This window comes from Anomaloglossus baeobatrachus, chromosome 4 (genome assembly GCF_048569485.1).
Source record: "Anomaloglossus baeobatrachus isolate aAnoBae1 chromosome 4, aAnoBae1.hap1, whole genome shotgun sequence".
Lineage (NCBI taxonomy): Eukaryota > Metazoa > Chordata > Amphibia > Anura > Aromobatidae > Anomaloglossus > Anomaloglossus baeobatrachus.
The window spans coordinates 629,662,706-629,686,937 of NC_134356.1; the positions used below are offsets into that span (position 1 = coordinate 629,662,706).

The 24,232-nt window shown below is 45.5% G+C and overlaps 1 protein-coding gene across 1 annotated transcript in view; it reads right to left on the reverse strand.

Moving 5' to 3' along the window:
• Window positions 1–4,457: 4,457 nt before the first annotated feature.
• PCP2 (Purkinje cell protein 2) overlaps window positions 4,458–24,232 on the reverse strand; it is a 31,042-nt gene continuing 11,267 nt past the window's right edge. Inside the window, exon 4 of the mRNA XM_075343828.1 lies at window positions 4,458–4,616. Within this exon, the coding sequence (XP_075199943.1) occupies window positions 4,458–4,616 (159 nt within the window). The remainder of the gene's footprint in view (window positions 4,617–24,232) is intronic.

Below are 24,232 nucleotides of genomic sequence, written 5' to 3' on the forward strand. Positions count from 1 at the left end.
AAAAACCTCCGGGCACCACCCGGCCGTCCAATTGTAGCTTCCACGGATTCTGTGTTGTCCCCCTTAGCTATTACTGTTGATAGGATTTTGACACCCTTGATTCCCACCATAACGTCTTACCTTAGAGACACCTCTGATTTTCTGGGTCATCTACGTTCACTTAAAAATATTCCATCTAATTCTCTCTTGGTTACACTAGATGTGAACAGTTTGTATACAAGCATAGCGCATACAGATGGAATACAGGCGGTGGACTGGTTCCTTGAATCACAAGGCACCTTCACCACAGCGCAACAGTCCTTGTGTATGGACCTCATACATACAATTTTGGGAAATAACTTCTTCATTTTTGAAGATTCTTTCTTTCTACAATGTAAGGGCACAGCGATGGGGTCAAATATGGCACCACCTTACGCGAACATTTACATGGCACATTTCGAGGCACTTTATGTATATCAGAACTCTTTGTGGAAGAAGCACTCAGTGGTATGGAAGAGATTCATTGACGATATTTTCATGATCTGGCACGGTGACTCTTCCTCCCTGGAGCTTTTCTTCCAACAAATCAATGCCTACAGATCAGGTCTTAGTTTCACCATACACCATGATGTCCATTCCATCAGCTTTCTTGACACTTTAGTGTGTCTTTCTCCAGAGGGTCATATTGAAACTGACCTCTTCGTGAAAACCACTGATCGGAACAGCCTTCTCCATTACACGAGTTGTCACCCAGCTCACACCAAAAGAGCCCTTCCCATATCGCAATATAAACGGGTGGAGAGAATTGTTTCAGACCCTGAGACACGTGAACTTAGAATGAAAGAGATGGGTTCAAAGTTCGCAGCCAGAGGCTATCCTGCTCATATAGCAGGTAACCGCACATCACAAACTGACATCACTCGGTCCAACGAGCCCCGTGTAGCATGTGTCAATACGTATCATCCGTTTTCACCACTCATCAAAGGTGTTGTTGCGCAGCATTGGCCGTTACTCCATACCGCTTATCCTACTGTTCCTGAATTTTCCCAACCCCCACTGTTTTGCTATAAACGATCCAAAAATCTTAGAGACAAGTTAGTACGGGCCGACATAGGGTCTACCACCATCACACCACGACAGACCTTTTTGGGGACTCCGAAAGTAGGCAATTTTCCTTGTCTACATTGCTTACAGTGCAATAATTTAACCCGGGGAGACACATTCACCCATCCACATACCGGTAGGGTATTTCACATACGGGATTATCTAACATGTGACTCCTCATTTGTGGTATATCTCATTAAATGTCCGTGCGGTCTCGGATATGTTGGGGAAACCACCCAGCATGTCCGAGACCGTATTAATAAGCACAAATCTACTATCCGTTGCCAACAAACCCTATTGCCCATTCCACACCATTTTGTCACTTTTAAACATACGGTAGCACAACTGAAGTTCCAAATTTTGGAACATGTACCCCCCATTAGAAGGGGCGGCAATAGGATCAAGGTGTTGAAGCAGCGCGAGGCCTACTGGATCCATACTCTAAGAACCTTGGAACCACATGGGTTAAATCGCGAATTTGATGTGATTACTTAGATGGTTGAGTTGTGGGAATGTAATAGGTTGCATTGATAACTAGCGTTTTATGGTTATACCTTATTTCCTTCCACAGGAGTATAGCATTTGCGAATACAATGCATCTCTAACATTTTCTTCTTTTTTTCATAGGTCACCCACAACACCTGAATACCACTTGCGCCACCCCGTTTATCATAAACAGCACTTGTACCACGGTTTGTATAGTTCACACAGGCGCGTGCGCGGGGTCTCCTGCCCTTCGCGCGCCCTCGGCGCACGGCGTCCTAGTGGCGCCCTGCCCCGAGGCACGCTCCTTGGCCATGGGCCCCTACGCGCACGCGCGTAATACATCATCCAAGGTTGTGTGCTTGGCTTCCGCGCACGCGCGGATATGACGGGGAGGCGTGTCCCTCCGCGCGTGCGCGGGCCATTACACACACTGATCCCCACTACTTCACTCGCCGGCGTGATGGCTTTGTCTGCCACGCATGCGCGGTGCTGACGCTACCTTGGCGGCGATCGGCCTTACCGCGCGTGCGCGGCTCGCGACGTCATCACGTCGACGTATATACACTTCTCCCATTACCTCACCTGCTGACGTGTGGACCTTGTCTGCCGCGCATGCGCGGCGCTGATGCTGCCGAGGCGGCGATCGGACCTACCGCGCATGCGCGACGCACGACGTCATCACGTCCCCGCACGCACACGTGATGTGTGACGTGCACGAGACCCATACAACGGGAGCCACGACTTCCGGGTTCTATATAAATAGCACGTACTGCCAATATAGGGTGTCCGGCGCCCCGCACGTGGTGGTGTATTTCACAGGTATGACATATATTTCATATACTTATTTGCCACTACTTGCCCTCGCTTTCTTGATATCGTTTCCATGGCATTGTTTCTTCTACATTATCTCTTTCATATTCCCTATTTCCCTTATTCCCTATAGAGCCTTTGGCCTGCTCATTATTAGACCCTTTGTTCACTCATCATTAGGTCAGGTACGTGGTCTCACTGCTACGTATGTCTCTTGCTGGTTGATTATTGGTGTCCTTAAGTATCTGTCTCTGTCTTTGCCTCACGACAGTCTCCTTCCCATTTACGGTGCACATACATCTGCACTGCCGCCTTGCGACAACACAGAGGCAGCCTTAGTCACATTTTGTGTATCATTATACTCATAAGGTACGACGCAGTTATTTTTGATGGATCCATCATATATTACAATATTGATCATTAGTGTCCATACTAACGTGTCATATACTCATATACGTTTTCTCAGAACAGGTTATAAACTCACCTCCTTGGGTCCATGGGCTAATACAACTTACTCTCATGTGGTCTACCTGTCGTTGTTAATAACCTTATGTGTGTTTGGATTCTTTAAACGGCTGGAGCACTCATGGAAACTTTTTTTTCCATACCCATAGGTAATATTTTTGCCTTACTCTTGGTTCTTTTATAGTTTTGTTTGGTCTTAATTTGGATTTCATCCTTTTGTAGATTGTAGCACCACTTACTCATTCGTACTGGTCAATTTGACTTAAACGCAACCGGGATATTCCAGCTCATACTTGGTCCCGCCCATGAGGTACTCTTTTTCTGATAGATCAATTATCTCCTGGAGCCCATATGCGCTCATTTCTAATAGATGAATGATTTTTTTCATTTAGAAACTTGTGGCACATGACCCACTAGAAATTCACATATTGAACCCTTTCAATATATCAGTGGAGGTTGTTTATGTTTTCTCTTACTGTCCTGATTGGATGTTCTGATCTCAGCATTGATCCATTGAGGTACACACTCCTGAACCCCTATAAACACATAGTTCCCTCTTTCTTGTATGCATTTATGGTATTAACATATTCATGTCTTACCCTCTAGTACCTTCCGTTGACACCAAAGTGTCTAATTGTTCATCACAATTTCGGTGCTCGTTCAAGGAAACGTAATCTTATCTATCATAGGTATGTCCTGATTTCTGGTCTCCTTAGTGTTATGACTATATCGTACATTGATTTCTACAGCAAATAAAGTGTCCCTTTGTATTCATTATATTTAGTCCACGGGTATTTTCCTTGTGCATTCTTTATGAAGAGCTCAGCATAAAAAATTTTTTTGAAACAATGTAAAACGTGATTTTCACCTGTGTGTGATATGTATTGTTTTGTAACAATGATGTATGATTGTGACAATGTATATATTTCTTCTCTTTGTTATTATATTAGTCCCTGAGGAAAACCCTGGATGGGTTGAAACGTCGGACTATTTTTCACAATAAAATAAAGACAATATTGAGCATCATATTGGACTTCTCCTTTCTTTTTTCTATTTGAGTGCCGGAGTATATTTTCTATACCATCCTGAATAATAGGCTGGGAGTTTTATATACCCTGTGGATGAGATATATTTGAGAAAGCCCTTGGTACTCAGAGACCGCCAGTTTAGGGACCTGTTCTAGAATGTCGGACCACTGGTCTTCCGTCTGGGGACCAACGTCCCATTCCCATTTACTTTTAACAGTCAGTGGGTATGTCTCCAGATGGGCAGGTAGTAATCTTTTGTATAGTTCAGAAATAAGGCCTTTAGAGGACTCAGATGTAAGTAGCATATGTAATGTTTGATTATGTGTCACTGTCACCGGATTTGTCCTCTTCTGTCTTTCCAGTGCGTGTCTCAGCTGTAAATACTGATAAAAGAAGACATACGGAAGGTGAAACTCCGTTCTCAATTGCTCAAAACTCTTAAGAATATTATTTTCGTGCTACCATTTTCAAATCAGCCAATTCTGATAAAGAATTCGAAATTCTCCACTACATCCCGTGTAGCACTACTGGGGTTATCTATCACGCCACTTGTGGCTGTGGGTTAATCTATATCTGTCTAACTTCTCACAAACTGCGAAAAAGGACACGTGAACATGTTCGCGACATCATGACGGCAGCAGAGATTGAGTCAATTGAGACTCTAAAGACACTCCGCGCCACTTTAAGCGTCAACATAATTGTGATCCTAGTAGCTTGATGGTTTGCGGCATTGATATAGTCCATCTGGAGATAAGTGGCGGAGATCTCAAAAAAGCATTGGCACAACGAGAATGCCATTGGATCTTCCGTCTGGGTACCATATCCCCAGATGGACTTAATGAAAGACTCTCATACGCACGATTTCTTCATTAGTAGCACATACTGTACTTCTCTAGATATCTCTCATAAATCTATTGGTGGTTTGCCTCTCTTTGTAGACTCTAGGTGCTTCTACATATCTCTTGAAATTTTCTGTTACCTCTGACGTTTTTAGTATTCTTTTTGAGACATATAACTGCCTTGTCTGTGCCGCCATTTGTACTAATCCAGCCTTCATTGTTTTTCCTCTTTATACATTTTTTTAGCAGTTTTTAATCTCTATTTTTATTTTTATTCTAGATGGTTCACTTTTTTGTTGCTTATCTTTTTGTGGTGGACACCGTATATACTGTTGAGGACAAGAATTGAGTATACAAAAATACTTAATTCAGCCATTTCATAGACTCAGGTATATAGTTCAGTAGATGTGAACTAACACACATATTTGTGAATGCTTTTGTTTATTACTAACATGTATATTGCATATTCAGTGTATTTTCCTTAGACACAGTATACAGTGCCTACAAGTAGTATTCAACCCCCTGCAGATTTAGCAGGTTTACACATTCGGAATTAACTTGGCATTGTGACATTTGGACGGTAGATCAGCCTGGAAGTGTGAAATGCACTGCAGCAAAAAAGAATGTTATTTATTTATTTATTTATTTTTTTTTTTATTTTTTTTTTAAATTGTGAAAAGTTTATTCAGAGGGTCATTTATTATTCAACCCCTCAAACCACAAGAATTCTGTTTGGTTCCCCTAAAGTATTAAGAAGTATTTCAGGCACAAAGAACAATGAGCTTCGCATGTTTGGATTAATTATCTCTTTTTCCAGCCTTTTCTGACTAATTAAGACCCTCCCCAAACTTGTGAACAGCACTCATACTTGGTCAACATGGGAAAGACAAAGGTGCAATTCCAAGGCCATCAGAGATAAGATCGTGGAAAGTCACAAGGCTGGCAAGGGGTACAAAACCCTTTCCAAGGAGTTGGGCCTACCTGTCTCCACTGTTGGGAGCATCATCCGGAAGTGGAAGGCTTATGGAACTACTGTTAGCCTTCCACGGCCTGGACAGCCTTTGAAAGTTTCCACCCATGCCGAGGCCAGGCTTGTCCGAAGAGTCAAGGCTAACCCAAGGACAACAAGGAAGGAGATCCGGGAAGATCTCATGGCAGTGGGGACATTGGTTTCAGGCAATACCATAAGTAACGTACTCCACCGCAATGGTCTCCGTTCCAGACGAGCCTGTAAGGTACCTTTACTTTCAAAGCGTCATGTCAAGGCTCGTCTAAAGTTTGCTCATGATCACTTGGAGGACTCTGAGACAGACTGGTTCAAGGTTCTCTGGTCTGATGAGACCAAGATCGAGATCTTTGGTGCCAACCACACACGTGACGTTTGGAGACTGGATGGCACTGCATACAACCCCAAGAATACCATCCCTACAGTCAAGCATGGTGGTGGCAGCATCATGCTGTGGGGCTGTTTCTCAGCCAAGGGGCCTGGCCATCTGGTCCGCATCCATGGGAAGATGGATAGCACAGCCTACCTGGAGATTTTGGCCAAGAACCTCCGCTCCTCCATCAAGGATCTTAAGATGGGTCGTCATTTCATCTTCCAACAAGACAACGACCCAAAGCACACAGCCAAGAAAACCAAGGCCTGGTTCAAGAGGGAAAAAATCAAGGTGTTGCAGTGGCCTAGTCAGTCTCCTGACCTTAACCCAATTGAAAACTTGTGGAAGGAGCTCAAGATTAAAGTCCACATGAGACACCCAAAGAACCTAGATAACTTGGAGAAGATCTGCATGGAGGAGTGGGCCAAGATAACTCCAGAGACCTGTGCCGGCCTGATCAGGTCTTATAAAAGACGATTATAAGCTGTAATTGCAAACAAGGGTTATTCCACAAAATATTAAACCTAGGGGTTGAATAATAATTGACCCACACTTTTATGTTGAAAATTTATTAAAATTTAACTGAGCAACATAACTTGTTGGTTTGTAAGATTTATGCATCTGTTAATAAATCCTGCTCTTGTTTGAAGTTTGCAGGCTCTAACTTATTTGCATCTTATCAAACCTGCTAAATCTGCAGGGGGTTGAATACTACTTGTAGGCACTATGTATATATATATATATATATATATATACTGTATATATACAGTCATATGAAAAAGTTTGGGCACCCCTATTAATGTTAACTTTTTTTCTTTATAACAATTTGGGTTTTTGCAGCAGCTATTTCAGTTTCATATATCTAATAACTGATGGACCCAGTGATATTTCTGGATTGAAATGAGGTTAATGTACTAACAGAAAATGTGCAATTCGCATTTAAACAAAATTTGACCGGTGCAAAAGTATGGGCACCCTTATCAATTTCTTGATTTGAACACTCCTAACTACTTTTTACTGACTTACTAAAGCACTAAATTGTTTTTCTAACTTTGCTTTGAGCTTTGAACTTCATAGGCAGGTGTATCCAATCATGAGAAAAGGTATTTAAGGTGGCCACTTGCAAGTTGTTCTATTTGAATCTCCTATGAATAGTGGCATCATGGGCTCCTCAAAACAACTATCAAATGATCTGAAAACAAAGATTATTCAACATAGTTATTTAGGGGAAGGATACAAAAAGTTGTCTCAGAGATTTAAACTGTCAGTTTCCACTGTGAGGAACATAGTAAGGAAATGGAAGAACACCGGTACAGTTCTTGTTACGCCCAGAAGTGGCAGGCCAAGAAAAATATCAGAAAGGCAGAGAAGAAGAATGGTGAGAACAGTCAAGGACAATCCACAGACCACCTCCAAAGACCTGCAGCATCATCTTGCTGCAGATGGTGTCAATGTGCATCGGTCAACAATACAGCGCACGTTGCACAAGGAGAAGCTGTATGGGAGAGTGATGTGAAAGAAGCCATTTCTGCAAGCACGCTACAAACAGAGTCGCCTGAGGTATGCAAAAGCACATTTGGACAAGCCAGTTACATTTTGGAAGAAGGTCCTGTGGACTGATGAAACAAAGATTGAGTTGTTTGGTTATACAAAAAGGTGTTATGCATGGAGGCAAAAAAACACGGCATTCCAAGAAAAGCACTTGCTACCCACAGTAAAATTTGGTGGAGGTTCCATCATGCTTTGGGGCTGTGTGGACAATGCCGGCACCGGGAATCTTGCTAAAGTTGAGGGTCGCATGGATTCAACTCAGTATCAGCAGATTCTTGACAATAATGTGCAAGAATCAGTGACGAAGTTGAAGTTACGCAGGGGATGGATATTTCAGCAAGACAATGATCCAAAACACCGCTCCAAATCTACTCAGGCATTCATGCAGAGGAACAATTACAATGTTCTGGAATGGCCATCCCAGTCCCCAGACCTGAATATCATTGAAAATCTGTGGGATGATTTGAAGCGTGCTGTCCATGCTCGGCGACCATCAAACTTAACTGAACTGGAATTGTTTTGTAAATGGAAATGGTCAAATATACCTTCATCCAGTATTCAGGAACTCATTAAAAGCTACAGGAAGCGACTAAAGGCTGTGATTTTTTCAAAAGGAGGATCTACAAAATATTAATGTCACTTTTATGTTGAGGTGCCCATACTTTTGTACCGGTCAAATTTTGTTTAAATGCGGATTGCACATTTTCTGTTAGTACAAATTAAACTCATTTCAATCCAGAAATATGACTCAGTCCATCAGTTATTAGATATATGAAACTGAAATAGCTGTTGCAAAAACCCAAATTGTTATAAAGAAAAAAGGTTAACATTAATAGGGGTGCACAAACTTTTTCATATGACTGTAACTGAAACATGGTTAGATGACAGCTGTGACTGGGCGGCTAACCTGCAAGAATATACATTTTTTAGAAAGAATCATAAAAACAGAAAAGGGGGTAGAGTCTGTATACAGAGTCACAAAATAAAAATATATTGTTTGCATAAATCGCCATAAAAAAAACCAAAACAACACAGAAACTAATTTGCATATCTCAAAAAATCTGATTTCCCTACAAAGTTAATTTAATCATTCAGGTATGAACAGAATACTATTGATAATCTCTTGTGAAATCCTGAACTCTAAGGGTTAAACAAAACTTACTTCACCATTTTGGAAGGCCACATTCCATCCTTATCTTTTAGTAAAAGCCAAAGCTAAGGAAAAAAACAAAAACTCATCTTCTTCTGTTTTAAAGAAAACATAGCCTTGAAACCTCTACTCTCCACAATACACATCTCCGCTGGATACATTATATATGTTTTTTCTCTTTTTACAAATGGATATGATACCTTCTAACATTATTGTTCTAACATTATTGGGGTAAGTCTTTTAAGATTTTTAGATTAGCTAACACAGTACAAAAATATGTATTTACCTACCTCTAGTCTATTTTAAGATATAATACTGCTGGACTTTTAGAATACCAATTGGTTTATGTGGGCAGTTACCTCTTTCTATTTACCAATTCTTTAAACGTTATACTTATTTATCTCTGACTTACATTTATTGGATAGCTGAGTAATCAAATATACTATATAAATGTTTTACGTATATACTAGAAAACACCTCTCACCTCTTCCCCCCGTAAAAAAGAAAAAAGTTTAAAGGGGATGGGTTGAAAACTGTGGACAAAGAACCACCGAGAGGGGCCGGGCCAAGCTGGGTGTTTACGGGGAGTGTCTACATTATTATGCATTTATGTGCTCTGCTATAGGCTACTATTCTATAAACGCCTACATTTATGCATGATTCTTATACAGGACAAGGGATTCAAAATAACAAAATTTGTACTTGTAAACTCTCAATTCTCACTAGACTAAAAGAATCCCAAAAATCTTCCAATTATCAAAAAGTGCTTTAAGATAGAAAACCCATCACAATTACATGTACATTCAACACTCGGTCCAGTTTTTTTTTTTTTTCTCTCTTTCTGCTACGTCTCCGGAGCGGTCTAGCCCCCCTTTCCAGATGTGCGGGCAGTGTGCATTCCAGCTCGCGAAGGGGGGCTGTGCTGCCTGTGTCTTCCCCATCTTTCCTTTGTTAGCAGGATCCTGTTAGGAGTATCTTTGAAACTGAACTAAGGAGTGATAACTTCACAATCTCATCATAGATTCTTTACACTACCCATGTCCATCGTAACCCACCAATTTATACAACCTCTTGCAATTCTCAGCTCCTGTAGGGAAAAAAAACAATTTCTTTTTGAACAGAGTATACATAGTGCTCTAATTGGATTGGCCAACTCCAATTGAATCCTTTTCCCACCTCCCCTGCTGCGTAATAAGGACACACTTACGACGTCCAACGTATGAACACTATATACCGTTCCTCATACGTCCCTGTTTCTGGCTTCTTACACAGCAGTTCATGAGTTAATACTCAGGGGAATACGCTGATTCAAACACTATCCTCCCACCTGAACCCCTCCCCCTCCTTGCCATGTAAGGAGGACACAATTCCCGTGTCCAACACATGGATACTATATACCGTTCTCCATGTGTTCCTATTTCTCCGGCTATAAACACGTCAATAGATGTGATACAAACACAGGGGGAAACGCCGGTTCCCTTGTCTCTGTTCCCAAATTCCTAACAGACTGTCACGCTTGCAAGCAGCCCCCTCTGTCTCCCTCCTTCTGATACTTCTAGCAGCCTCGTAACAACCTCCAGCAGCACAAGCAGTCAGATCCTCATTAATGACCTACACCCAGCACCTAGGGATCTGGGTCCTTCCTGTGTTCTAGACTACCGGCGAAAAATAGGCACACACGCTGTAGGTCTGCAGCGTCTATCTCCCTCCCAGATTATAGACCAAACTTTTCTCCAAAAAATCCCCTGACCCACAGGCAAACCAACACATACAATGTATATGAAGCTCACCTGTGGGATTTTTTTGGAGAGTGATCAGCTCTCATTGTCGGAGAAACCTCGGTTACTGGGAAATGGCCTTCTGGATCCGAGAGAGAAATTCAGCCAATATTTCTTACGGTAGCCCCACGATTTTGGAGCACCAACTGTTGAGGATGAGACTCAAGCGGTCTCTCGGGATCTGACTGCTGTTCCAAATTATAATGTCATGAGTGCACTTCGAGAAGTAAACAACGGACACTGTATCAGTTATGAACCTTCTCCATGACAGACGCTGAGCAACTGGCTCTCTTTATTGTTTGAAACATTTTATAGCTTTAGAGAAGTGAAGGGTGTAGACAAAAGTATAGTCCAATCAAGTATCGCAGGTCAGGGCTCAAGACTTATAGGAATTTGCATAATCTCTATTGGATTGGTCAGTCCAAACTTTAGGAATTCTCCTTTGTTCATCATCTTGGGTGTAGACAGGATGTGGCAGCCATCTTTACGTTACATGTGCTGGTATATACTGTGTTAAGGAAAATCACTAAATATGCAATATACATATATACATGTTAGTAAGAAACAAAAGCATTTATAATTATGTGTGTTAGGTTACATTAACTAAACTATATATTTGAGGCTATGAAATGGCTGAATTAAGTATTTCAGTTTACTCAATTCTTATCCTCAACACCTCTGTGGCGACTGAACCCTCAGGGGCGCCACACATGGTGCAGTCTTCAGGCCTAATGAGAATAGTCAAAGGGAAGGATGTGGCCCGCCAGGTGTAATTTGTATAATCATACACTAGAAAAGACTTTTCAGCTTGGAACATTGTGCTTTATTAACACTGCGTAATTCATAGTAGCGGACATTATGTGTAAGGAGGGACTCAATATACTGTTTCATCAGAGGATAAACACCATACAATATGACAATACGGAGATACAGTTCCACTCAGGTTCTACATTGTAAAATACGTTATAACAGCAATTGCGGGGCGTGTGCGGACAGACAAATGCCCTCCTACACAGGATAACAACATATCGGTATAATAGAGAATTGCAATTTATATAAATCCTTAATGTAATCTGTGAAATAGCAACAAACTGGATCTTCACCTGAAGTGTCCTTTCTATTTACATTATGCGGGTAATATAATACATAGACGTAAACTCTATATTCAGCCATTGCTGTTAAAAGTTACATAAAAAAATCATTTATGAAAACTACACTTGGTTTTGCCATAGTTTTTGATGAACTTGCGGTTTTACAAGTAGAACATATAAAATAAATGTGTTTCACCTTTAAAACTCACAAACACACGTGATATAGTGTATTAATACATCTTTACCTTGCGCATTTAGCAAACAAGGAACATGTTGCAGGTGACTCTCAGAAAATGCCTTATTAGCTCACATTGGGTAAGGCCGAATGGAGCAACTTTAGTGTAGCCATATACAAAAACAGTGTATGAACCCATCCATTCAAATAAGAAACATGTAGTAGTGGATCAGTAATTGCCTTACTAGTGCACTTAGGGTCAGGGTGTAAAGGACTGTGTACAAAACTTTACTTAGACTTGGGCTCTATATTCTTGCCATGCATTTCTAATGTAAGTCTAATATAGTAGTATAAAAATATACTACAATGTAATGCAATGCCTTTTGTTTTCCTGTTTTCTGTTTCCTGTTTTCCTCTAATGTAAGTTTAATATAGTAGTATAAAAATATACTACAATGTAATGCAATGCCTTTTGTTTTCCTGTCTTCTAAACAACGATTTGCACTTTAAATTGCAACCATCCCATAGCAGGTGATATGGTGCTGTGCAATGAGATACGTTTTCATGAAGTCCCAGCCCTAAAGAGGATTTATAATCAGAAAATGACCTGTTTAAATCAGTTTTTATGGTAAATGTACTAGAGTTTATACTATGGTTGTATCCTGATGAAGAAGACAGACGATTTTGAATTGCGTCGACAATAAAAACCACATTAATTCACCAAGTATTTTGCTTTAACCTCCCTTGGCATACACTCAGCAGTGCAGAGGAACCACAGTCATCTCCCTCTTATTTTTCTTTGTTTTTTTTTGTAACTTGTGGATCTGCAGCAGCTTGGTCTTTCAACACCTCATTGTCATGACTATTGCTTGGCTCTGATGAAGTTAAGTCAGGTGGGAGGGGTCTATTTGGTCGTGCCTCATTCTGGGACTCTTGCTGCTTTATTATGGTGTGGACTCCTCCGGGACGCCACCAGTAATAGTTCCTGCTCTGCAGCGTGCGCACTAGTTCCTGTGAGTTAGCTCTGATCGGTCCTGCTACCCAGCTTACCTCTCCCTGACCTCCATTCCCTCGTACTGTCTGACCGCCATGTCTACCTTGCGCTGGTCCCGAGCCGTGTCTCTGCCCCACCCCCACCTTTGTACTTACTTGCTCTCCCGGCCTCTGACCTTGGTAACGTCCCATGATTATGGCTCTGCTCCTCTTTACGTGATCTCTCTGCTTTTAACCCCCATGCTTCTATCTGACTGCAGCTTGCTCACTCCCCTGTATTGACATGACATCCTGGTTTGACTTTGGCTTGTCTGACTACTCTTACTCTTGTGCTATTGACCTCTGGTGGGCTTTTGCATTACTGCACTTTGGAGTTCAATCTCCACTGAATCCCTGTACCCCCTAATGGAGGCTTGACACTCATATTGTGTTGTGCATCACACAAGGTGAGCACATTGCTGAATTAATTAGAACCTGTGTATCTCAGATAAGATTATATTGCACTTTTCTTTTATTAGTTTTTTTTACCATTAGGATATATACTAGACACATACTTCCTGTTCTCTACAGAAGACTTTTCAACAGTCTCATTATCGTGACTGACAGGATTACAAATGGCAAGTCTCTATAAATTAGAAAACACAGGATCCATCTTCCACAATTCGTGACATCAATTTAAACTGAAAACTGCTTTGTCAGAGAGGAAGAGGACTTGAACTTTAGTGTCACTTATTTTCAGTAGCAATGAGGCAATTTGCATAATAAATTTACCACAGGAACATGCAAGTCGTTTAAGTCTCCTCATACTGGCATGCCAAACCTGGTGTGCCACTCTTCTCTGGTTTGGCTTATATAGCCTAAAGCCTGCTTTACACGTTACGATTAAGCATACGATATCGTATGCGATCGTAACCGCCCCCATCTTATGTGCTACACGTTCAATTTGTTGAACGAGTCACACAAAAGATTATTTCCCATCACATGTACTTACCCTTCCATACAACCTCGCTGTGGGCGGCGAACATCCACTTCCTGGAGTAGGAGGGACGTTCGGCGTCACAACGATGTCACGCGGCAGCCGGCCAATAGAAGCGGAGGGGCGGAGATGAGCGGGACGTAAATATCCCGCCCACCTCCTTCCTTCTGCATTGCCGGCGGGAGCCGCGGGACGCAGGTAAGCTGCTGTTCATCGTTCCCGGGGTGTCACACACAGTGATGTGTGCTACCTTGGAAACATTGAACAACCTCACGTTCAATTTTTAGGAATTGAACGACGTGCGTGCGATGAACATTTTAACGTTCAATCGCAATCGCATATAGCTGTCACACGTTACAATATAACTTACGATGCCGGATGTGCGTCACTTACGACGTGACCCCGCCGACACATCGTAAGAAATATTGCAGCGTGTAAAGCCCGCTTAAGTCATATAGCAAGGCTCATTTAAAGGGTCAATAATGACTTTTTAGGATTGCTACCTCCAATAGATGGCACTAGAGTTCAAGTACTCTTCTTCTCTGAAGAGGCAGCTTGCATGTTAAATTTCCCATGTCAACTGTTTAAGGCTCCTCATACTGGCATGCAAGACCTACTGTGTAACTTAGGAGAAAGCCTACCCCTCAGATCTCAGAAATTAAACGTTAAAATTTCAAATTTTACAGCTTACAGTATAATGTGATTGCCTATAACTTTACACTTATGGTTGACGAGGCCTAAAACCATGTTTGAAATTTCTCCTCCTGGAACATTTAAGAGGCTCCAGGAAAAAGGGCAAATCTCCCCCATTTTAGGAGGAACTGGCAAATCTGGGTGCCAAGGAAGCCTGCAGATCCCTCCAGGCAAGCAGCGATTCCCCTACCTTTTATAATGCTATGACACCGAGCCCCTAAAGTCCAGAGGCATATTCTGGGATGAGAAGAAAGTGTGGTAAGACGTAGGTCTGACACAAAGGGCATGGTATACCAACAAATATTTGTCAATGTGGTTTACATGTCGATAAAGCTTCCAGCTGAACTGACAACCTCTGAAATACATAGACTCAGGTTGTCAGTTTCCTGGGGCATATGACTGTCACCCCATTAAAAAACGAACATTCCTGTCAACATGGAATAGACTCAGGGCTCGGTTGAAGCGTTTGGGATTTAAGGTGGAGTTGTACTTAACAGAATATACTTGGGGATAAAGAACAATGCTGTTTCTCTAGTTTATGGTCTCCTGTTAGATTTTGGTTTTGTCCAATTTGAAGATCATACCCATTAAAGTGACTATTTTGAACATTTCTATGCAGAAAGCTTAAGTCACATATATTGTGACCTCCTCTACGACTTCTGGTTTCGTCCGTCAGGATTTTTTAGAAGCTTTTCAAGATGCCGACTGTGGACTTGATTGATAAAGCTGAAATAATCACCTCCTGTAAAGGGTACTCCTGAGGCATCAGTGTCCTGCCAAGAAAGAAAACCAGTGGTGGCATTAAAGAGTGAGACAAAGCAATGCTTATCATACAAGTCGTTCATTTGACACCCTTGAAATGATGGTATTACCTCTAACAGCTGAAATTCTACAATACATTGTAGTCTGCTCCATGGCATTTTGGGTGATAAAGTATTTTTTGTCTACAGCATTGGTGATAACTTATGGTAGTTTGTGGGGATCTGACCCCTGGGGCCTACTCCCATTAGCAAAATAGGGAAGTTTTATGTGTTATAAACTAGTAGGCTGCTGAACGCTAAGCTCAACTTTTTACAGCAGTTCCATGAGGAATAAATGGAGCAATGGTTGGAAGAACGATCCTCCACTCCATTTTGTAATTTGTTATAAAAGTTTAATATCAGGGATAAAAATACCCCATTCTTCCAATTGGTATTGGTCACGGCAGTCGTACACACGTCAACAACACGTTTTCACATCCATAGGATAAATGATTCTTTAATGGTCAATCCCTTTAAGGGTGATCTAGTTTGTCAGGTCTTGTCAGTCTGCAGTCACTCTATGTGACTGCGGGCTCTGGAATAATTACAGCGCACACCACACACTGTCAGGATTCTCTGGTGTTGTTGGTGAGAGCGGGAATTCACTTGGCTGCAAGTATATTTTTGCATATGTGCGGTCCCATGCCGATTAGACCTGCTCAGCCTCACTCAATTTACTTGCACGTCTTGTTGGAAAGTATTCAAATCAGATACTTGCGGTCATGTGAGGGCGTGCTCTTGACCTCAACACTGGATAATTCCGATAATGAGTGGTGCGCACGCAGTAAGGATTCAGAAGTCTGCAGTCACTCAGACAATGTGTTTTTATGCATCTTAAAAGCTAAGAAAAGTAGTAGGATTTTAAAAGAACACGGATTGTCAGGTTACTGGGAAATGTTTGGCTGGGGTAGATGACCAATCCAATCTGATGACTACGTTGCTATATACCATTGTGGGCACAGTTTGAATCATCAAGTTCATAGCTGAATCCTGCACTTTGCTCTGTTGTAGCTCCATGTGTTTCTTAAACTGATGCTGAATGTGAGATAGAAAATGTGGTTGTATTGTTTGATTAATGTGCGAAATAGATATAGCACCTTGGTGTATTGCCCCATAACCAGCATGCAAAGTACTTATGGGTCTATAATTTGGATATGTAGGGACTAGAGATGAGCGGACCTGTTGAAGTTCGGTTCCAGGCCCAGCTGGACTTTGGATAAAGTTCAGTTCAGGACCCAGGCTTGACCTGAACCCCAATGGAAGTCACTAATTGGGCAGTTCGGCCATATGCTCACATGCAGCCAGCCATAAATGGAGCACTCCCAGGCGAGGGAAGACAGGGTGTTGTTTTTCTGGACACACCACATCCAAAAACATTGTTTTTACCCCCAAAAAGACTGTAAGCTCACACTGGGCCAAGCACCGAGCGTACCCGAGCACCACGATGCTCGATCAAGTGGTTAGCATACATAGACCTGAACTCCGAACTCAAACACTGATTGTTTTTAAAAGTCCATGTTTGGTACGAACCCCCTAACTTTACAGTTCAGGTTCACTCATCTATAGTAGGGACTCCTTGTAAGTGGAATGTTGGAACACATGGAGGTGCATGGGGACTTTACGGTACATTAAATGCTTCCAAAGTCATATTTCCTCATGTGTCTTATTACATGGGAATTTAACCCAAGAAAAATTGCTTCTAAGGGTTAATATCTACCACACATTGCACACACCAAACCATTATATGGCTGCACATCGTAGCACTTTGTGGGCTCCTGGTTGCATCAATGCTTAGACAAGTCAATGTACAAAATTTGTGTATATTACCTTTGACTTATTTTGTTGTGTGCAAAAGGTACATAACTGTACTACTGTCACGCTCCCCGGGTCCCCTGCGCTGCTCCCCGGCTCACCTGTCACGCTCCCCGGCTCCCCTGGCTCGCTCCCCGGTTCTTCAGTCCGGTCTCCGCCGCTCCCCACTCTCCAGCATCCATTGCCGGCGCTTCCTAGGCGTTCTGGTCCCCGCTCCCGGCGCCCGTCGGCGTCTCAGCCCCAGCCCGGCTCTGCTGCTTCCTCCTCTCAGCTTCCTGCTCTGGCTTCTGGCACCCGGGCCGCGCGCATGCGCATTAGGGCGCGCGCGCGGTCATTGACCCTTTCTTAAAGGGCCAGCGTCCATTGACAGGAAATGAAGCTCACAGGTTCAGGGTATAAAGGGGTTGAATGTCCAAGTGGGCGGGGCCTGATCTTCGTGTTTCCCAAGCTAGGAGTCAGGTCTCCTTGTGTCTCTTTGCCATACTTACGTATCTCTCTTCTAGAGCCGATCCTGCCTCGCCATCCGGTCCTGCCGAATCCCGCACCCCGAACGCTGCCTATCTGCCATCCTGACAGTCCGTACCATCTCTGACCCCTGTGGTGACCCGTCATCTCGCTCCAACGGTTCCGGACTCCGCCTGACATCATCTCGGCTTCCGAACCTGAGCTCCGTCACCCGGACTACCATCAGTGACTCCGTGGTCCCAGGGACTTCTCCATTATACTCTTGTGCACGGACTGCCCTGCTACCTGTAGTGCTCCAGCTACCGGACCCCTTACCATCATCAAGGAGTTCGGCCCAGTGGATCCACCTCCTGGGTCTGCCCTTCCACCTGGCCCTAACAGTAAGATCAGGCCATGGATCCCGCTGAAGCACTAGCGGCCTTGCAGGAGGAACTCCAACGCCAGCGTGAGACCCAGATCCGCATGCTGAACTTCATGACTTCGGTGGACGCCCGCCTGAACACGCTACAAGCGTCAATTACATCTTCAGCATCTCGGGCTTCCACTAGCCAATCCACGGCTCCAGCCCCCGTGGCAGCCTCTTCGGATGCTTCCAGACTTCGTTTGGCTTCACCACCCCGGTACGCCGGAGATCCCAAGACCTGCAGGGGTTTCATAAACCAATGCTCCCTCCATTTCACGCAGCTGCCGCATTTATTTGCCTCCGACCAAGCCAAGGTCGCCTTCATCATGTCCCATCTAGAGGGTGAGGCACTGGCGTGGATGAACCCCTTGTGGGAGAAGGAGGATCCTGTGACCACGAATATCCAGGAGTTCCTGCAGGCATTCCGTGGCACCTTTGACGAGCCCGGACGCGTCTCCGCGTCTGCTTCATCTCTTCTCCGGTTACGTCAGGGGACTCTGACGGTGGGTCAATACGCAATCCGTTTTCGCACCTTGGCGTCGGAACTTGGCTGGAACAACGAGGCCCTAACTGCCGGCTTCTGGGAAGGACTCTCGGGTCGAATTAAAGATGAGCTGGCTGGTCGTGACGTACCATCCACCCTGAATGCCCTGATTACCCTAGCGACTCGAGTGGACATCCGCTTTCAGGAGCGATCCAAAGAGGTGTCCCGTGAGAGACGTCCGGTACGGCATTCCTCTCCTCCGCAGAAGCCCGCCGTACTACAGTCAACGGCATCTGGTGTCTCCGTTCACGAGCCCATGCAGATCGACCGTGTGCGGCAGTCTGAACAACGTCGAGCAGAGCGGCTCGCCAAGGGCCTCTGCTTCTACTGCGGAGAGGGCACACACCTGCTACGCTCCTGTCCAGAGAGGCCGGGAAACTCCAAAGCCTAGGGTTGGTAGGAGAGGCCACCCTAGGTGCTGGGACTCTCTCAGACCCGGTTACGTGGACTGTGCAAGTGACAACGGGAGAGACGCGGTTCACGGCTGAGGCGTACCTCGATTCTGGGGCAGCAGGCAATTTCATCCAGCAGGCCACGGTGGACAAGTACCAGGTGCCTGTTACTCCACTCGACAAACCCCTCGTGATTGCCTCTGTGGATGGGAGACCCCTCTCTGACACCATCTCCTGGATCACCAGGCCGGTCGAACTGCGTATCGGTGCCCTGCACACCGAGAACATCGCTCTCTACGTCCTTCCACACATGTCCCATCAAATCCTGCTGGGACTTCCCTGGTTACGGACACACGAGCCATCAGTCAGCTGGGGCACTGGTGAAATCACCCGATGGGGCTCTTCGTGCCATGAGAACTGTCTGAAGACCATCCAACCCATCCGACGACCTCCGGTTCCAGAGAACCTACCGGGACTGCCCTCGGCCTATTGGTCCTTCGCGGACGTCTTTGATAAAAAGGAATCTGAGGTAATTCCGCCACATCGTCCGTACGATTGTGCCATCGACCTGCTCCCGGGAACAACACCACCTCGAGGACGGATATATCCATTGTCTCCAGCCGAAACAAGGGCCATGTCTACCTACATCACAGAGAGCCTGGCAAGGGGATTCATTCGGAGATCCTCCTTTCCTGCTGGAGCAGGCTTCTTCTTCGTTAAGAAGAAAGAGGGCGACCTACGCCCATGTATAGACTACCGGGGATTGAACCAAATCACCGTAAAAAACAAGTACCCTCTGCCGCTCATCCCCGAATTGTTTGACCGGCTTAGAGGAGCTCGTGTGTTCACCAAATTGGACCTTCGAGGTGCCTACAACCTGGTCCGCATCCGCTCTGGGGACGAATGGAAGACCGCGTTCAATACTCGCGATGGGCACTATGAATACTGCGTGATGCCCTTCGGCCTGTGTAACGCACCAGCAGTCTTTCAAGAATTGGTGAACGACGTGTTCCGGGACCTTCTTTACGTCTGTGTGGTGGTGTATCTGGATGATATCCTTGTCTTCTCTCCGGATCTCCAGACCCACAGAGAGAACGTGCAGCTGGTTCTACAAAGACTGAGAGAGAATCGTCTGTACGCCAAGTATGAGAAGTGTGTCTTTGAGCAGTCTTCTCTCCCCTTCCTGGGTTACATCATCTCCGATACCGGACTGCAGATGGATCCAAAGAAGGTCTCCTCCATTCTCAACTGGCCTCCTCCTTCTGGACTGAAGGCAATCCAACGCTTTCTGGGATTCGCCAACTACTACCGCCAGTTCATTCCTCACTTCTCTGCTCTGACCGCTCCTCTCTCCGCCTTGACCAAGAAGGAGGCTAATCCAAAGGACTGGTCACCTGCGGCCGACGCCGCGTTTGGCTCCCTGAAGCGGGCATTTGCCTCCTCTCCTGTGCTCCACCGTCCGGAGTTAAACCGCCAGTTCACCTTGGAGGTGGATGCCTCCTCCTCAGGAGCCGGAGCAGTGCTCATACAGAAGTCCTCCTCCGGGAAGATGGTGACTTGCGGTTTCTTCTCCAAGAGCTTCTCAGCGCCTGAACGCAACTACACCATCGGTGACCGAGAGCTATTGGCAGTAAAACTGGCTCTGGAGGAATGGCGCTACCTTCTGGAAGGAGCAGTGTACCCCGTAATCATTTACACGGACCACAAGAACCTGGAATACCTGCGATCCGCTCAGCGACTGAACCCACGGCAAGCCAGGTGGTCCTTGTTCTTTGCCAGGTTCGATTTCCAGCTCCATTTCCGACCCGCGGACAAGAATGTACGCGCTGATGCCTTGTCCAGGTCTTTCATGCCCATGGAGCAGGAGGAGGAGACATCCCAGCCCATCATCTGTCCTAGTAAAATCATTCCAGTGGCTCCTGTCACCCTGGCCCAGATACCGCCCGGGAAAACCTATGTCTCTGAGACTGATAGGAAAAAAGTGTTACACTGGGGCCATGCCTCGAAAACAGCCGGTCATGCTGGTCAAAAGAGAACATGGAGTGCGATTGTACGTCATTACTGGTGGCCATCCCTTCACACGGACGTCGCTGCTTTTGTCTCTGCCTGCTCCTCTTGTGCCAGGAACAAGACGCCCAAACACCTGCCATATGGCCGTCTTCTGCCTCTGCCTATACCCTCAGTTCCGTGGCAACACATTGCAATGGACTTTATTACGGACTTGCCATTGTCCTCCGGACACACAGTCATATGGGTCGTGGTGGACCGGTTCTCTAAAATGGCTCATTTCGTCCCTATGGCTGGACTGCCCTCTGCTCAGGAACTCGCGGACGCCTATATACATCACATCTTCCGCTTGCATGGCTTTCCATCACACATCGTGTCCGACAGAGGAACTCAGTTCACCTCCCGCTTCTGGAGGGCTCTCTGCAAACATCTGGGAGTGACTCTGGACTTTTCTTCTGCCTACCATCCTCAGTCTAATGGCCAAGTGGAAAGGGTCAATCTTGACCTCCTTCTTACGACACTACGTCAACGCCCATCACGACGACTGGTCCACGCTTCTTCCTTGGGCTGAATTCTCCCATAACCACCACGTCAGTGAGTCCTCCTCCAGCTCTCCCTTTCATGTCGTTTACGGACTTCAGCCCTCCGTCCCATTGCCTGTATCTCCTTCTTCGGATGTCCCTGCTGCTGATGCTGTAGCCCGTGACTTTGCAACCATTTGGGACTCTGTCAAGGCGTCCCTTGGGCGTGCTTCCCTGCGGATGAAGAGACATGCAGACAAGAGACGTCTGGACCCTCCGTGTTTCTCTCCTGGAGATCTAGTCTGGCTTGCTTCCAAGTACGTCCGATTGAAGATACCATCCTACAAGCTGGGTCCTCGCTACATCGGGCCGTTTAAAGTCCTCAGCAAGATCAATGAGGTCTCCTACAAGCTACAGCTCCCGGCCACGATGAGGATACCCAACTCCTTCCACGTCTCCCTGCTCAAGCCGGTTGTCCTTGGTCCCTTCTCCGCTGCTGCCAGTTCGGCTCCTCCTCCTATTGCCGATGACGACATCTATGCGGTAAGGGATATCGTGGCCATGAAGACCGTACGGGGTCGACAGTTCTTCCTGGTGGACTGGGCAGGGTATGGTCCTGAGGATAGGTCCTGGGAGCCCCGGGAGAATGTGGGTACTCCGCTGATCCGTGCCTTCCTGTCCCGGTTGCGGGGAGGGGGGCGTGGGGGGGTACTGTCACGCTCCCCGGGTCCCCTGCGCTGCTCCCCGGCTCACCTGTCACGCTCCCCAGCTCCCCTGGCTCGCTCCCCGGTTCTTCAGTCCGGTCTCCGCCGCTCCCCACTCTCCAGCATCCATTGCCGGCGCTTCCTAGGCGTTCTGGTCCCCGCTCCCGGCGCCCGTCGGCGTCTCAGCCCCAGCCCGGCTCTGCTGCTTCCTCCTCTCAGCTTCCTGCTCTGGCTTCTGGCACCCGGGCCGCGCGCATGCGCATTAGGGCGCGCGCGCGGTCATTGACCCTTTCTTAAAGGGCCAGCGTCCATTGACAGGAAATGAAGCTCACAGGTTCAGGGTATAAAGGGGTTGAATGTCCAAGTGGGCGGGGCCTGATCTTCGTGTTTCCCAAGCTAGGAGTCAGGTCTCCTTGTGTCTCTTTGCCATACTTACGTATCTCTCTTCTAGAGCCGATCCTGCCTCGCCATCCGGTCCTGCCGAATCCCGCACCCCGAACGCTGCCTATCTGCCATCCTGACAGTCCGTACCATCTCTGACCCCTGTGGTGACCCGTCATCTCGCTCCAACGGTTCCGGACTCCGCCTGACATCATCTCGGCTTCCGAACCTGAGCTCCGTCACCCGGACTACCATCAGTGACTCCGTGGTCCCAGGGACTTCTCCATTATACTCTTGTGCACGAACTGCCCTGCTACCTGTAGTGCTCCAGCTACCGGACCCCTTACCATCATCAAGGAGTTCGGCCCAGTGGATCCACCTCCTGGGTCTGCCCTTCCACCTGGCCCTAACAACTACCTACAGGCAACTACTGCGAAAACTCACAAAGAAGATGGTGACTCCTCCGAGGTGTAAGGTTTGAGGACAAAATGTTATATTTCCAATGGAATAGTGAATTCCAGGAACCATAAGTAGAGAGGTACCTACATATCCACTTCCCAATGGTCATATGCTCAATGCTTCATCTAAATGGTGCTTGAAAGGTGAAATTATTAGAGTTGTTTGCAACTTCTGACCTTAACATTTGCTCTGAAGTTTAAATATGCCGCTACGAGACCACATTGTCAATGTTTGTCATGATAGAGTTGTTTTATGGCCCTCACCTAAAGACTCCAAGGAACGTACCTATGAGCTCTAAGACCAAATTCAAAAGTTCGTGAAACATGGCCCAAATACAAAATCGTGATGTCTGGAATGGCCATGGGTCTCCCATACACACTCAAAAGCCTTTTAGGCAGAGATGAGGCTAGCGAGTTCAGGTAAGGAGATCCGAGACCAATTTAGATACCATAGTCTGTACTCAGGGCGTCAGGGGCATAATTATAGTGGGTGTAGCTGTTGCACTGGCACTCTGGCTCTGACCCATTTGAGAAGACTATATTGCAATAAAGACCTGTGATAGTTGAGGGCCATTTTACAGACTTCACATTGGGGCCCACAAGTTTCAAGATATGCCACCATAGGCTGTTGCACGAATGCCTGAATTTGGTCAATCACTTATTCTACCCAAGTGGGTATAGTTGATATTGTTTGACATATCATGTTTTGGGTATGCCTTCTTTGGTTTCCACACCTCTAGCACCATTTAGGTAATATCTTCTTGTGTATAACCATTGATATGTAAGTGGATATGTAGGAAGAATTTTACTTCCTTTATATTCCATATAACATGTTTCTGGCAATTGTACATTTTATGCTATACTCTTAAATCTCCAGCTTCTTCTAGAGGTATCTTGTAGGTTGAAAGGTGTGGTACCTTCGTCCCTGAATGTAAACATCTAAGGCCAGGAGATTTAAACAGAACTCTTAAAAGAATTGTCCACTTTTATGTGCCGAGTTAGAGACCTTTTAGTTAAAAATGGGGGTATCTGTGAAGGATCCTCATCTCTGGTCCAGAGAGGAGATAGTCTCTTGCCCTAGGAGGTGCTAGTGTGTCCTGTATTGCAATTGATTGGTATGTGCACTGTGTAAGGCGGGCTTTGCACACTACGACATCGCAAGTGCGATGTCGGTGGGGTCAAATTGAAAGTGACGCACTTCCGGCATCGCATGCGACTTCGTAGTGTGTAAAGCCTAGATGATACGAT